The sequence below is a fragment of the Arvicanthis niloticus genome, chromosome 12 (genome assembly GCF_011762505.2).
Source record: "Arvicanthis niloticus isolate mArvNil1 chromosome 12, mArvNil1.pat.X, whole genome shotgun sequence".
Taxonomy (NCBI): domain Eukaryota; kingdom Metazoa; phylum Chordata; class Mammalia; order Rodentia; family Muridae; genus Arvicanthis; species Arvicanthis niloticus.
This window is the reverse complement of record NC_047669.1, coordinates 71778885-71795683: the sequence shown is the minus strand read 5'-3', so window position 1 is coordinate 71795683 and position 16799 is coordinate 71778885. Positions and strand designations below refer to the sequence as shown.

General features: G+C 47.8%; 1 protein-coding gene across 1 annotated transcript in view; it reads right to left on the bottom strand.

The window, feature by feature from the left end:
* Positions 1–16799, bottom strand: part of Hunk (hormonally up-regulated Neu-associated kinase) — a 109361-nt gene that overhangs the window by 56908 nt on the left and 35654 nt on the right. The window contains exon 2 of the mRNA XM_034515774.2: positions 4628–4920. Coding sequence (XP_034371665.1) covers positions 4628–4920 — 293 coding nt within the window. The remainder of the gene's footprint in view (positions 1–4627; positions 4921–16799) is intronic.

The following is a 16799-nucleotide window of genomic DNA, read 5'->3' as shown; positions in this document are numbered from 1 at the left end:
AAAGTTAAAAGGATTTAAGCAACCTGCCCAGGTGGTGCCTGCCTCTTGTCAACCACAAGAGAACAAAGGGCCTCTCTTTCCCTCTGCCTTCCCCCTCCGTGGGGGGGTGGGAGGGTGGGGGTGGGAGGGACACCTCTCCCACTGTTGATGAATGAGGAGGGTCAAGTCCCTGGGCAGGGAGGTGCTAACACTTGTCTAAGCACAGGCTGCAGCTCTCCTTTGATCATGGAGCCCTTTCTTCTGGTCCCGCAGGCCTGTGGCTTGTCTCTTCCTGCTTAGGGACAGCCGGCACCATACCATTCTGGAATGCTGTGTCTATAGACTTTGATTGGAATCTGTTACTTTGAATGACCAGATAAGTCTCACAGTGTTCTTGAGGGTTCAAGTTAAGAGTCAAGCTCTGTGTGTGATGGTGCCATCCTGCTGGGATAGTATTTTTAAAGAAAACAAGCTGGGGGCTGGGCAATGCCTCAGCAGGTGAAGCATAATATGAGGACCCAGTCTGAATCTTCAGAACTCTGAGAGCTTGTAGCATCCTGCAACACCAGAACCAAGAGCCCAGTATCTGCACCGCCAGGCCAGCGGTGTCCCTTCCGATGCTTATGCATGGTTCAATCTATTCGCTCACAAGTCTTTCCACCAGAGACTCCAAGCCTTCTCTGAAATGCTAACTTCTCTCATTCGTTTGAAAACTGTAACCTCAGAATAATTTATGAACTTTACTCCTCCACAAGCACATGAAAAAGAGAATCCTCCACCACTAGGGTAAAGGGGTGGGGGGAGGAACCAATGAAGTGACAGACAAAAATATGCCAATGGCCCCTAAATAAAAAAAAACATTAAAAGTCGGATCTATGGAGATTTTGAAAGCCAAGACATTTGAATAAAAGCCACCTGTGAATATAGGATAAGAAATCTTTTAATGATTGTCTCAATAACCCATCCCCCACATCCATGTAGGGTGACACATTCTAACAGGACTTCCAGGGGCCCGAGGAAATAGCTTAGTTACTAACATGCTTACTAACATACATGAGGATCTGAGTTCAGGCTCCCAATACCCACATAAAAGCCAGGCACAGCGGTGCATGCCTGCAATCACCACGACACTGGGAAGAAGAAACAGAAGGCTGAACAGTCTAACCTCATCAGTAAAATCAAGTAAATTTTGACTGTGTCAAAAAGAAGATGGAAAAGCAACTGAAAAAGACCCAATGTCAACCTCTGGCCTGCATACGCATGTACACAAAGGCTCACACATGCTTATACACACTCACAAACACATGCACATGCTCTCTCATACACACAAGCACACGCACATGCTTTTACACACACACCATGACTTCCAGAGAAAAAAGCTAGCTATACTTGTCTATGTTTCTGCTCTCTCTTTCCTAACTTTAAAAGATAGGAACCATCACCAGTATTGGATTATAAAGCTATTTCCAAGGAGAGAGAGGAAGAAGGAGAAAGCTACAGATGAGAGGTTTTTTTTTTTTTTTTTTTTTTTTTAAGCATCCTGTCTCTGCTATCAAAACATTATTAAATTCCTTCCTTTGACATTCTGACAGTAATTGCACTGAGGGATTGGATTTTGTTAAAATTGCTTTAGAGGGGCTGTTGAGAATTTCCTTGTGGGGGGAGACCCATGTGCACCTTACAGGACTTTCAGGGGCTTCTTTTGTTGTCCTCTGATCCTGAGAAGATTGTCACTTGTCACTTGTTCTATTTTTGATAGCATGGAACCCTGGGAAAAAACACCAAGTCCCACAGAACACTCCTCCGCTTGCACCCCCTGGTTATATTTTCTGCTGTGACCCACAGAGTGTGTAATCCAAGCTGATTCAGTCATGATGTCTCTGCCTCTGTCAAACAAAGAAGGAGCCAGGTACATTTCCTTATACAGCCAGGGGATGACACAGCAGGACACACATGCCAAAAACACTGCAAACTTATGAATTCCCTTCCTTACTGACCTATGGAGTTCTAACAATGCATGGCTGCCTGACAGCTGTGACTAAGGCTGACTGTGGGGAGTGGGTTCTCACCTCAGCAGGGGTGATAGGACTGGACACTGGTAAGCTCCAGCCTGCCCAGAAAAGCCTTAAGCAATAGGACATCCTTGCGGTAACCCTGGGTTCAGACATGACATAGCAGGGCATCCCAAGGTGCCAGTCTCACTGGGAGGACACCGCTCTGTCAACCTGGGAAGTGGAAGGCTAGGGTTTATTAAGCAAACTCTATCAACTCCTTTATAAACTTTATAAAGTCCTTCACTGGTCAGAAAGGAACGACTTTCAGAAACGTAAGAGGTAGCATTCAAGATGAATGTTAAAAAAAAAAAAATGTGTTTCTGCAAAGGGGTGACACTTGACCCACTAACTCCCAGTATAGAAGAATTCTCCAGGAGCAGCAGACACGGAAACACATGGCTACAGAAAACTCCACTAAGAAGGCTTGTCAGAGCCTTACCACAATGTCCCCAAAGTGGAGCAACCGAAATGTCCATTAGCAGACAAAGAGAATGATAGACTGTGGTATATCCATACACTGGAATATTACTTGCATGAGAAGAGGAAGACAAAACTAATAGAAGCTTAATAGGGAGGAATCTGAAAAGCTGTGCTGCATAAAACACCAACAACAAAGACCATGTATTTTATGGCTCCATTGCTGTGAAATATCTAGAACAGGCAGATCCACAAAGGCAGGCAGTGGATAAATACCAAGAGGTGGTGGGAGGGAAGAAGGCCAAATGGCTGTCATAGGAACAAGGCTGCTTGGTGAGGAAAAAGAACGAATCTAAAATGGATGTGGGGATCGATCGTTGCAGGACTCTGAATACACTTAATACAAATAAATTGTGTGTTTTATACTGTGAAGTTTTCATCTTAGTTTTACAGTGTCTAAACATGCATTTAAAGGCACATGTGTGCATGTAAAAATGTATACATGCATATTTTACGTCTTGATTTTGCATTTTAAAATGAGTTAAATGATTTTCCATTTTTCTCAACAGCATAGTAATTGCTTACAATTCCATAAAAATAAAAAATTAAAAAAAGACATAGAGGTTCTCTATCTATCATCTATCTATCTATCATCTATGTATCTATCATCTATGTATCTATCATCTATCTGTATCTCTATCTATCTATCTATCTATCTATCTATCTATCTATCTATCTATTTTTTGTTGTTTTGTTTTGGAATTTTTTGTTGGTATTTTTGGTTTTCCTTTTGAGACAAGGTCTCACTATGTATTCGTGGCTGACCTGGAACTCAGAGTGTGAACCAACCAGGCTGGCCTCAAATTCCCAGAAATCTATTTGCCTCTGCCTTCCATGTGGCAGCACACCCAGCACTCTTTGTTAAGATTTTATGTTTAATTCTGCACAGATGTGTGCGTGAGGTCCATGTCTATAGAGGCTGTAGAGAGTGTCAGGTCCTCTGGAGCTGAGGTTGCAGGCAAGGTAAGACACCAATATATATAGGTGTGAGAACCGATCTGGGGGACTCTGCCGGGGCTGCAAGCACTCAGTATTCTCTTGAAGAGAAAGGGGGAACGGGGATCTAATCTAGGTCTATTTTTGTGCCAAGACTTGAGCAGGAGCAACAGTAACACTGCTATGAATCTCCACTCACTTCCTTCCACCTCTCTCCCCCAAAAGTGTGAGCTGGGGTAAGCAAGCTTGATCTTCACTACATTTCACAAAGGTCATTAAGTTTCCAGGAAATAGCCCTCATTTTAGGGGCAAGCGTCACAATCTGAATGGTGAGTCCTCACGACAGAATAAAGCGTTTACAGAGCTGAGTGAAAGCGATCCATGGGTGCCACCTGGGTGCCACCTCACCAACTGTAAGGTACCTGGGTTCGGTGGTTTCCTTTTGTTTTGCTCTGCACACTTACTATTTGTTTTTAAATAATACTTTCATTTATTCTTTGAAATGTTCACACATTATACAATGCATTTTGTCTTTAATTGTCAACTTGAACCAATCTAGAACCATCTGAGTAAAGTCTCAATGAGGCAGTGTCTTGATTAGTGGGAAGACCCAGTCCACTGTGTAAGTGTGGGCGTGCACCTAGCTGTTGCCAGGTAACCGTGGGGCAGAGCCTAGACTAAATGCCAACAGTGGGGAAGGTGAGCTAACTTCTACTCTGCAAGTCCTCACTGCTCTCTGCTCTCCACTGTGAAAGGAGTATGAGTAGCTGCTTCAAGCTCCTGCCACATTTGATGGCCCTGTAGTGACAAAATGTATCCTAAAAATTTGAGCCTTTCTCCTTTAAGTTGCCTTTGTCGTGGCATTTTATTACAGCAACAGGAAGTGACGCTAAGATAACTTCCTTTGGAAATGATAAGGACAGGGTAACACTTGCCTGGCATTTACTTCTAACCAAGCACCGTTAGTGTTCTTGTCTAACATTAGCTCACCAGAGAGACATGTACCTTCACCCCCATTTCACAGATGAAAAGACTGAGTTCAGAGGGGTGAAGTAATGTAGAATCCCCATCCAACTCACAGAACAAAACCACGAAATTGTAAATGGAGTTGCAATTGTTAAGCCTAGCTAGGGTTGTCTGCTCAATACAGATGTGGGAACCTTGGCATGCCTGGCGCTTACCTATGGACCACCCCAGCACGGTGCAGGTGCTCCACCGCAGAGATGAGTTGCCGGATGTATCTGCGGGCCTCGGCTTCATCTAGCCGCTTCTTTTCGTAGATCTTGTGCATGAGGTTACCACCGGGACAGAGCTCCATGACCAGGTAGTAGCTGTTCTCTGTCTCTAAGATGTCCAGGAGCTGTGTGATGTTGGGGTGTCGGATCATCTGCTGGATCTGCCCCTCTCGGCGCAGGTTTTTGGTAACGTAGGTGTCCTTCTTGGCTCTTTTCTTATCGATGACCTTGATGGCTACCTAAGGAGAAACAGAAGGTTCAGCTGTTATCGAACACCAGTTAGACAAAGGTCATTCCTCAGGGAGCCTCTAGAACTCCAGGGGAGACAGAGCCCTTTCCCTGCAGCAGGGGAGACCTGCGTCTGAAGAAGCTTAGGAGCTGGGACTCACTGAGCTGAGCAGCTCCTGCAGAAGATGTGCGAGGCTGTGCATTCCATCCCTGACACCATGATAAAATCAACCAGTTCACCAGATAGCATCAAATAGAAACAAACAAACCAGAACACCAGAATTAAAGAAGAAAAATAAGACGAACTTAAGCAAACCTGAACCCGGACAACTCAGCAGAGTTCAGGTCATACTCAGCTCTCCACGGAAGAGTATGGGGAGGAGATACCAACTTCTTCTGGAACTGAGGACTTTGGCACTTGTTCATAGGACCCGATGCCTTCAGGTGACCCTGAGGCCCCACTTCAGGACCGGCGACACTACTTCCCTATCTTCAGTTCTAGGCAGAGTTAGAGGGCCCAGGGAGGGACTGCCCACAGATACAGCTCACTTGGCCTCAGCTCTGATGCTCTGTGGCCTGCTCAATCCAGGTCAGACCGTCTCCAGCCTCCAGTGGTGGCTCCTTGTCCTGGTAAATCACTTTCTGGTGAATTCCCACCCCTCTGTTGAGATCCAGCGTCACATATCAATCTCCCACAGACGTTCCACATGTCCTTGTCCTAAACACGGGAAGGAGGACAGACAGAAAGGAAGAGTCTATCCACGAAAATCTGCACTGCCCTCAGCTCTCTCTTTTCCTTCAGAGAGTCACTTCCTCCCCCTCCAGGTCCTGAGGCACACCTCCATATCCTCCTCAGTCCTCCTCAGTCCTCCTCAGTCCTCCTCAGTCCCCCTCAGTCCTCCTCAGTCCTCCTCAGTCCTCCTCAGTCCCCCTCAGTCCCCCTCAGTCCTCCTCAGTCCTCCTCAGTCCCCCTCAGTCCCCCTCAGTCCTCCTCAGTCCTCCTCAGTCCTCCTCAGTCCTCCTCAGTCCTCCTCAGTCCCCCTCAGTCCTCCTCAGTCCTCCTCAGTCCTCCTCAGTCCCCCTCAGTCCCCCTCAGTCCCCCTCAGTCCCCCTCAGTCCTCCTCAGTCCTCCTCAGTCCCCCTCAGTCCCCCTCAGTCCTCCTCAGTCCTCCTCAGTCCTCCTCAGTCCTCCTCAGTCCCCCTCAGTCCCCCTCAGTCCTCCTCAGTCCTCCTCAGTCCTCCTCAGTCCTCCTCAGTCCCCCTCAGTCCCCCTCAGTCCTCCTCAGTCCCCCTCAGTCCCCCTCAGTCCCCCTCAGTCCTCCTCAGTCCTCCTCAGTCCTCCTCAGTCCCCCTCAGTCCTCCTCAGTCCCCCTCAGTCCTCCTCAGTCCCCCTCAGTGTGGCCAGCTGTGAACAGCATGCCAGTTCATCCTTCTAGTGGTCCATCTCTTCATCCGTCCTTCCTCTCAGCTCACTGACACACTGCCTCCCTTGTGCCCAGAACTGCTACCTCTGAAGGTCACTCTGGAATAAAGCTTGGAGCCCCTGGGTGCAGCAGGAACTCAGGGGCCTCCCGATCACTCCTTCATACCCGGAGCAATTTCACACCAGGGCAGCTCTACACATAAAAGCAAGGTAAGTCCATAAGCAAATAGTTATGCTTGACTGAGAGGCTCAAATAGTATCTTCTGGACATAGTTCCTGCTAATTAAAACCTGAGACCTCACTAACATCAAGGTGGCCATGGTTAGTGGGAACACACTGTGGACCTCCACACGCTCACCACACAGCAGCTGCTCGGCAGGTGACGGGATATTAATGAACCTGAAGGTGGGAATCATTTCACAATATCCACACGTATCAAAACACCGCACCGCACACAATAAACACGTACCCGTTGTAGCTGTCAATTGAACCTCTGTTGAGCTACAAAGATTCTATTAATAAAAAGAAAATGAGAAAAAGTATGAGCCAAAGACAAATCTAAATTAGCAAAACTCTGGCCATTAGCACACAGCCTGACCTACGGCATCAAAGCGCTTACAACTCCATGATCTTTGTCTGGGCCTCCCCTGAATTCAGTCTACACTCCACCCAGAAATCGGATGGAGGGGGCTGTAGGCCTGATTTCTGGATGAAATGTTTTTGGATTCACTCACGTTTTCTCATCAGACCCACCATGGTTACCCCAGGTTACCCAGCGTGCAGCCTGTGTCCAATGTGTGGTCAGAGATGGGTCTACGACATCCTAAGTCCTTCAATCACCCTCCCTGTCATTTATGTCCCTGAACCCTGACTGACCAACTCAAGGGAGGGCTACAAAGGGCCACCCAGGGCTCCTTCACATCCAGCACACCGAGACTCCATCAGATGTTAAGACGCTCATCGCTAATGTAGGGCCTGCTCCCGATGCACCTCACACTACATTATAAACAGTAGCGGCTGAGCGGCTACCATTGAAAGGGCTGAGCAGAGTCTAGCTGTCAACCCCTGAGTCTGGTATGGCTTCCTGAGAAACGGCTTCCTCCTAATAGGAAATTCCATACCCGGTTCTCCAGAGATGTGAAGAACAAACCAAGGACCATGGGGCAATCAGCAAGAGGAACACACCCTGGAGGAGGCTTGCTCAGCTTTTACCTCACAGTAGGTCACCTTCCTGTTCCATTCCTACCTCCCAGGCCAGGGCTTCCAGACCACTGGAGCAGACCTTACATCCTGGTTCACCTGACACTCCACTGGAGCAGACCTTACATCCTGGTTCACCTGACACTCATGCTAGGTGTCAAGATCACAGCTTTATCAAGTATACTTCTTCCTGACGTGTGTGTGTGTGTGTGTGTGTGTGTGTGTGTGTGTGTGTGTGTGTGTTTCTGGGAAGGGAGAGATGAATTAATCAGTAAAGCATTTGCCTTGTAAATTGAGGACCTGGGTTCAATTTCCAGAATCCTTGGGGGTGGGGTGGGGGAGCCAAGCATGGTGGTGCATGCTTGTAATTCCATCAGTGAGGAAGCAGAGAGACAGATGGGTCCCTAGGGCTCGCTGGCTAGTCAGGCTTGCCTACTTGGCAAGTTCTAGGCAACTAAGAGACCTGGTCTCAAAAACCAAAGCGGATAAGATCTAAAGAATGACAGCCATGGTTGACTGGTGATGTCCATGCAGATATACACAAATATATGGGCACCCATACATACATGTGCACCCTCATGCACACTCATATATGCATGTACATATATGTATGTCTATTACATAGACAGACAGACAGACCTATCTTTTAGGGGATGAGAGGATGCTGAGAAGCCACAGCTAAGTGCTACCTCTGGCTTGAGTCTGTCTGTTTTAAAGCCTTTGGCAATGAAATCTTGAAAGTACCACAAATAAACGGTAGTATAAAAAGCTAGCAAAAATATGACCAAAAAAAAAAAAAAAAAAAAAAAAAAAAAAAAAAAAAAAAAAACAGCACACAGTTACTGTTGAGATAATTTATTTCACTCATTAACACTTATCCTGGCCTGAATAATGACCATCAAAAGACATTAAGTGCTAATCCCTGAATCATAACAACATGATTTTATTTTGGACTCTGTAGACATGGTTAAGGGATATGAGAAGGTTAACCTGAGGTACCAGAGTGGGCCTACACACCCTAGGAAGTGTTCTTTTGCAGTGGCGGCAGAGGGAAACCAGTGCATGCCTCAGCAGAGAGGACTGAAGCACTGAAGGAGGTGGGTTTTCCAGCGATGGGGCCACAAGCCAAGGAACATGAGCAACTTCCAGAAACCAGGAGAGAGGAACAGAGCGGCCTCAGGAGAGACAGAAAGCTTTGCTGGTGCTTTGATCAGACTGTTGGTGCCCAGAACTGTGAGACTTTGTTAGAGCAGCCACAAGGCACTAATAACTTCCCAGGGAAAGGAGAGGGGGAATCTTTACCTGATACAAGCTTTTAAGAGTAGTTTCCAGGCTCCATGACCATCCTCCTTGACAGCCATAGGCAAGGCCGCCTTCTATCTGAACCCATCTCACGCCTTTCCCTTCCTGCAATCCCAGCCACAGGCAAGGTCAGAGGCCAGTCTCTCAGGTGAGTCTGGATTCCATTCAGTTGACAGCTAACACCATCATGGGCCCCTCTTTGTATCGTGGATCTATGTCCTGGTAAACCCAAGGTAGCCTGAAAACTCTATGTAGAAAATACACAGCATGCCCTAATACACCCCCACCCTTCCATCCCCCACATCACACTCATCATCACTGACCAGAAGGGGTACTGCACAGCTCAGGAAATGACCCAAATGCAAAATGGCAAAGTATACTTTTCATTGAATGCACAGCAACTTTGTCAAATAACCCTAAACTGAACCAACCAACGCAAGCCAAAGAATGTCGGCATTTCCTAACTCTCTCCAGCTCTCTCAGCTCCTTAGAAGGAAGGGGAATAAAAGGCAATGGGGGGTTGACTCACAGCAGGGAGCACCGCAAGCCTTCCCCTCATCACTTCAGCCCTGACCTTCAGCTGTCTCACAGAGGTCATGATAATAGTGTGGAAACAGGAGTCACAAAGACTGGTTCCTATCCCAAGCCCTGGAGCCTGTAAATGTGGTCTAATTAAGACAGGGGTCCTTATGGACATGATGACAGGATCTTGAGATGGGAAGGTCACCTTGCATCAATGGAGTGAGTCCCAAAGACCATCGCAGGTGACCTTAGAGGATGAGAAAGATCCAAAGAAAAAGGCAGTTACATGAACTAGGAGACCACGATTAGTACAGCCACCAGAGAGCAGAACAAAGTCAAGCCCTCCCCAAGGCTTCTGGGAGGGAACATGGTCCCATTGTCTTTTTGATTTAGAACTGATGCAGTTGACTTTGGAGTTTGGATCTCAGACACTGGAGAATAATTTCCTGTTGTTTCAAACCAAGTCAGTAGCAATTTGTCACAGTAACCCAGGAAACTAACATGGTAGTTTGATGTCTTATTTCCCAAGTGCTAGCTGCCCAGCTGCCCTGTGAGAACATCCCGAAGGGTTAAAGCTACCTCAGGGAGAGAGGGCTGCCTATGTAGCTCCCTCTCCATTTTCACTAAGACAGTCTCCTTTCCATCTAGTCTCCACAGTGATAACGCTTAAACATGGGATGCCATTCTGATTACACAGAACCATTTAATCAACTGTGTGTACAACAACTGAAGTGGGAACTGAACGGGGATTAAGGGAAACGCAATCAGTGATCAACATGGGGAGGCCTGGGGTTTACTAGGATGGAAATCAGAGGGACTCCGCAGCAAAATGTGAATAATAACACCCTTTCCATCTGGGTAAAAGCGATGTGGACATGAGTCTCTGCCTGAAAAAGGAATCTGTTAGACAAGAGAGTTTTAGAGGAAAAACATGTCACCAAAAAAAACGTAAAATAAGCAGATTTAGAACCATGGGAGAGAGGACACAGGTGTCTGAGACTATTGCTACAAACTCACTAAGGGTCAGCACCCTGGCAATGCTGTGTAGGAACTCTCAAGTGTGCGTGTGTGTGTGCGTGTGTGTGTGTGTGCGTGTGCGTGTGTGTGTGTGGTTTTTAGTTCTCCCATATTGGAAGTGTGGAGAAGGTCGGGCAGGGGACAATCTAGACCCACATGTCTCCCTGAGAATATCAAGAGAACCAGTTCACTGCGGTCATTGAAAGCAAGGATCTGAGTTGCAAAGCCTCTGAGAATTTTTACAAAAGTGTCTACTTTGGTTCTAGAGAAGTGTTTCTGTGATTTAAAGCACTGGCTGCCCTTCCAGAGGCTCCAGGTTTGATTCTCAGCACCCATATGGTAGCTCACAAATCCACTTGGGGCTACTCCAGTCCCAGGGGATAGGACACCTTCTTCTGGTCTCTGCAGGCACCATGCATGCACATGGCACACAGACCTAGCTGCAGGCCACACACCCACACACAGAAAATACAACTGTAAAAACGGAAAGAGGAATCTATTTTCAAAGGTCACCCCATGTTTCCAGCATGCTGTGCCCTGTACCTGATGAATACTCATCATCACCACCCCATTCCCTTCGATGGCTCTGCCTGCAGAGACTGAGAACGCATTTGGCTCCACTCAGCCAATGGAACAACACACTGCCTCCACCCACAGTTGCGGCCCACAGACAAGAAGCAGGAGCCTCCTCCAGGTGTTTTGAATTCCCCACAACGGTATTGCTTCTCAGTCCCAGGGCAGTGTCTAGCAGCCTAGTCTCTCCCGTCTTTAAATATTGACTTGGTTGAGACTGTCTACACAGAACCAGAGTTAATAGCATTTTCAAGTCATCTCTTTCTCCTGGATTCTGGACAGTCTCTAAAACTCATCCTTCTGAAGTCGGATCCAGAAATGATGTACCGGCTCCCTAAATAGGAAACTCCGGGATTAAATGAGTCTTCTGTGTGGCTGAAAGAAAAATAGACTCCTTTCAACATCACAAGAAGCGTACACACATTTTGGGCATTTCACAGTGGAGGCTGGGTTTCCTGAAGTCGGAGCCTTCAAAGCACTGTTGTATTGTAATGTATAAAGGGTCTAACTGCTCAAGGAATAGAGGCCCTAGCAACTAGATTTCTTTTGAATGTGAAAACGAGCCCCCAAAAAGCTTTCTGTTCAGAGCACTTTGGTTTCTTAATGGATATTATCTGCTAAACTGAGATTAATATTCCGTGCTTTAATGAACAGGCATTCGGCATTAAAGCTCACTGGATACTCTTCCAGGTAACAACTACACACCATAACTGACTCATAGCTTCTCAAGCGTGTGTGTAGGGAGAGGTTCAGATCATTTCAGTGCTTTGAAATTACTAACTCGTATAAAATAAATTGTTCTTCCTTAAAAGTGTAAGTTGAGGCCTTAACTTCAGCGTGACTACATCTGGAGACCGGGCTTTGAAAGAAGAGATTTAAAGTAAAGCCCAGGCTCAGGGGCCGGATGCTAACCCAGAGCTGCCAGTCGGTAGGAAAACAGAACAGAAGGTCAAGTTTTGTCTCTTTCTTTGTTAAGTACAGAAAAGGCCACAGGAGGACACTGCAAAGAGAAAGACAGGCCTGAAGTGAAACCTGTCAGCACTTCCAATCTTAACCTTCTAGGACCACAAGAAAATAAACGTGTGTTAACCTATAGTCTATGAGATACCGTTACAGAGCCCAAGTAGACCAATGGGCCACCAAACATATCACTACAGGGTTCCCCACAGTAAGAACAAGGGCCTGGGGCTCAGTCACCAAGACAGAGACAGTTCTCAGAGCCCCTCTCCTGTCCTCAGCTGTATGGTCCTGTGTGACAGGCAACACAGGTTCAGCACTGGTGGCAATCAGAATCCAAGCTGGGCACAAGACTTCAGAACTTCAGACTGTACCACTCAGTGGCTTGGGCCTCTCAAGCCTTCCTCAATGATTTGAATCATGGAGAAGGAATTACAATGCCTGCATCTAGGATACTGGAGATAAATGAGCCCTTGACGGCACATTTGCCAGATTCCTGTCATGGCTTTTGTGTTTTACTCAAGAGAAGATTAAAAGACAGGAGGCAGGAAGCCCTTGCAATCCAAACCCCTCAAGTCCCTAGTACCATTAGGGACCTAATCCAGGATCCCAATTCTCTCAGACTCTACATCCTCTTCCCGCAAGCTCAGCACCTCCTGCTTCTCCTCCCACCAGAGCCTCAGGTCTTTGGACCAGGTCACTTTTCTCACCTAAGAGAGGTGCATGTCCCCCTCCTCTGCTGCCCTGGGTCTAGTGATCCACACACTATGACTGAGCACTGGTTTGCTTCACGTGAGCTGTAATGTGCTCGCAGCCATCTGCGTGTGCGTCATCCAAAGGCCATTCACTGTCTGTCACCTCTGTGTATCTTCCACATATCCACAGGCTGTTCCAACTGGCGGCCTCCTCCATTTCTCTCTCCACTCTCCCTCCCATTCCTAACTCTCCATCCCTAATTAATCAGCAAGGCCTGCCAGCTCCACCTCCTAAGTCTCCCTCCCTCCACCCCTCACCACCACACTGACCTGGGTCATACTGCCCCAATCATATCCTCATCTCTGGCTCTGGTCCCGGCTCACCCTGGCCTGGAAATCCCTCCCACACACACTTCACTCCCAATTCCCACTCCGCTCTCAGACTCAGGTTACACTCTCCTCCCAACACTTCCAAGCCACACACAGAGAGAGGTGGGGTAGAAACAGGGAGAGAGGGAGAGGTACTGAAAAACCCCCACATACACTCACAGAGAGAGGCAGAATTTGTGTTTGGCCTTTTAGCACTTAAGAAAGTCTTTAGGGTCAGCAGGAACTAAAAATGAGGGAAGAATGGAATGTGAGCATGGATGAAGGAATGCTGTGGGTTGACAAAATGTGTTTGTGGACAGATGGATGGATGGGCAGATGGATGGGCAAATGGATGGATTGATGGATGGATGGATGGATGGATGGATGGATGGATGGATGGGCAGATGAGAAGATGGGCAGATAGGTGGATGGATGGATGGATGGATGGATGAATGGATGGATGGATGGATGGGCAGATGAGAAGATGGGCAGATAGGTGGATGGATGGGTGGATGGGCAGATGGATGGATGATGAATGGATGGATGGATGGGCAGATGAGAAGATGGGCAGATAGGTGGATGGATGGGTGGATGGGCAGATGGATGGATGATGAATGGATGGATGGATGGGTGGATGGGCAGATGAGAAGATGGGCAGATAGGTGGATGGATGGATGGATGGATGGATGGATGGATGGGCAGATGAGCAGATGGGCAGATAGGTGAATGGATGGGTGGATGGGCAGATGGGTGGATGATGGATGGATGGATGGGCAGATGAGCAGATGGGCAGATAGGTGAATGGATGGGTGGATGGGCAGATGGGTGGATGATGGATGGATGGATGGATGGGCAGATGAGCAGATGGGCAGATAGGTGGATGGATGGGTGGATGATGGATGGGTGTATGGGCAGATGAGCAGATGGGCAGATAGGTGAATGGATGAATGGATGGATGGATGAATGGGTGGATGGGCAGATGAGCAGATGGGCAGATAGGTGAATGGATGGATGGATGGGTGGATGGGCAGATGAGCAGATGGGCAGATAGGTGAATGGATGGGTGGATGGGCAGATGGGTGGATGATGGATGGATGAATGGATGGATGGATCTAAGCGTAGCTGGATATTTTACAATCAACTCGGTAATGTGGGAGGAGTTGGTAGGGGTGAAGAAAGGAAGGAAGAGGAGGAGCTAGGAGAAATAGGACTGGAGGAGAAAGGGGAAGATGGCAGCGGATGTGCGCGTGTCTCTAGCAGTCTAAGGTAGTTGATATATCTAGGTTAGTTATTTGGGTCACACCTCTAAGTGCATGAGCATCTTGTTAATTGAGCATTACCAAATATATAAAGCCTTTGGTTAACCTTTAAACATTAGAGTCTCATTTCTACCGGGTACTGCATGGATGGTGAGATGGTCTGGGCTCAGCCAAATGTTGTGGCAGACAAACAGTGTTGGCAGAGCCATCTCCCACGCTGGCATCTCATGGGTACAAGGGCTGGTGTTCCTGGCTGGCCTTTTCTAGCTGTGGCACGCGTGTGGCCTCTGGCCTCGGAACATGGTGGCAGAGCTACTGCCACTTAGATAGTCAGCCCAAGAAAACGCCATTCTAAATATTATCTTTAACAACTCCACAGACAGCTACTATGTTCTTGGTCACCTCTGTGACTTCCCGGAGGAAAACTAAGCATTTGAATTCCCAGCTTTCTAAACCGTAACAGAGAAGAACAACACCTTCACTACGTTGTTGGAGATGGGAATAGTGGATACAACCTGTAGACAAAGACTCAGCTGGTGACAGACTGTGATAAAGATATCACAGAGTCCCCTCTAAGGAACACCCCTTACAGAGAGTGTCCCTGCAGCCTATTTACTGCTACAACCCCACCAAAACACCCATGACCCACTTAATCAGGTCTACTCTCCCCAGTAAGTCACCGGGCTTGGACAGAGATATCTCCTTTAAGGTACTATAGTCCCACCTCCACTCCTTCCAGGCTCTGGGGTCAATTCTACCTGAGCCCTCTCACCCTTCTTCAGAGCTCACCCTTTCCCTAGAACCTGTACCTAGCACCACCCCTCATGTGCCCAGTGCGCAGCTGTGTCAGTAATAGAATAGGGGCTTAACAAACACGCTCTCAACTAGAGATGTAAAGAGGGAAGAGAGGAAGGATGGACAGACAAATGACCTCACCTCAGCCCTTTCCCAATTAAGTGTGTGCTTTGCGACTCTACCCTCAACAGGACAGCAGCCATTTACTTAGTCTGAATGTTCATTCTAGAAAATGGGTACACGGGAACAGATCAGCTCTGGATGAGTGTTACCAGAAAGACTTGGGACCACTGCCAAGTTCAAGTGTGGACCCAGCCATCCTTCCTGCAGCTCAGTAGTCTTACTTCTGAAAGCATAATTGAGGGAGAGACTTGAGGCTGAGTCACAAGAAAATTCACATCACCCGCATTAACATAGGAGCTCCAGGAATCTCCCTGTGCCAGGGAGACCCTATTGTTCCCATTGTGGCCCCTGGTGCCCTCCAAAGCCCCTCCTTCCTCAACAGTTAACTCTGGATTAGTGGGTGGATGGATAGATGTATGAGTGAATAGATGAGTGGGTGGATGAATGGATGGATGGATGAATGGATGGATCTCAGTCAATTAACCCTTCTACGCCCCCAGACATATCTGAGACGCCTGCTACCTTCTCAAAAGCACCAGGTCCATGTGAACACAGACTTCCCACTTCACCAGTAAGACCCAACGTCCTAATGTTGCCGGCACAGCCCCACCCCAAAAACTCCTATCTGTCCTTGCCTCCTCTGGCTGCCATACTGACTGACTCCTGCTGTTTCTCAGGCTACACAGGAAGGCTGCTCCAAGGCCTTGACCGGATGCTCACTCCCAAACCTCAGGAGACTTGGAGCAAATGTTTCCTCTTAGGGAGACCACCTGTGGCCTCAGCACCCACCACCGCGGGTCCTGGTCAAGGGGTGTCCCACCTACCCCTGGGCCATCCCTGTCTCAGCTCAAGGTCTCTCCTGTAGGGGGTCTGATAAGAAGTCACATTCCTGAAGTCTCTTTCTGGGAGACAAGCTTCTTTCTTTTCTGGGAGCCAGCTTCTGGCCGGCTCATGCTTGCAGATTTTTCTTTTTCTCAGTATAAGACTCCTGGGGAGATGCCAGTGTGGAGGAAACCATTGTCGATATCATCTGATCGCCAAAAGGGGGAGGGGCACTGATGTCTCCACAACACTGTCATCCCTGTCTGGACAGGCAAAAGGAGGCCATGTAAGGACACGGCAAGGAGACAGCCATCTGCAGGACAACGGGAGGCCTCAGGAGAAACCAAACCTCTGCATCTAGACCAGGCAAAGGCCTGGACCATTAGAAAGCAAAGTCCAGGGCTGCTTACCTTGCCCATCCCAGGCCTCTTATGAACCCTAAGTAAACTAACAAGTTGATAGCAGAGCCCTTGTAAACTTCATTACAGACAATAGAATCTGGGTGACCACGCAGCATGAAATCAGCAAAAGAGAAGCTCTCCCACCCACTAAAGAAGCCAGAAAAGGAAAGTGACAAGGAACTTGGGGCTGTGCCTCCCCAGCCCCAGCCAGAATTCAGTGGAAAAGGGCTGAACACTGGCATGAATAACATGACCCAGTGGGAAGTTTTGAAAAATCAACTGGCTTCATGCCTTCTTCCCCAGAACCTGTGTGTACACGCATCCGACTGGAACGTGCCCCTGTGTGGATTGGAACGTGCCCCTGTGTGGATGGGAATTATTTAACAGGAAGCAGAACATATCCTTTGCCGCCTTCATAATTAATTTCAGTGT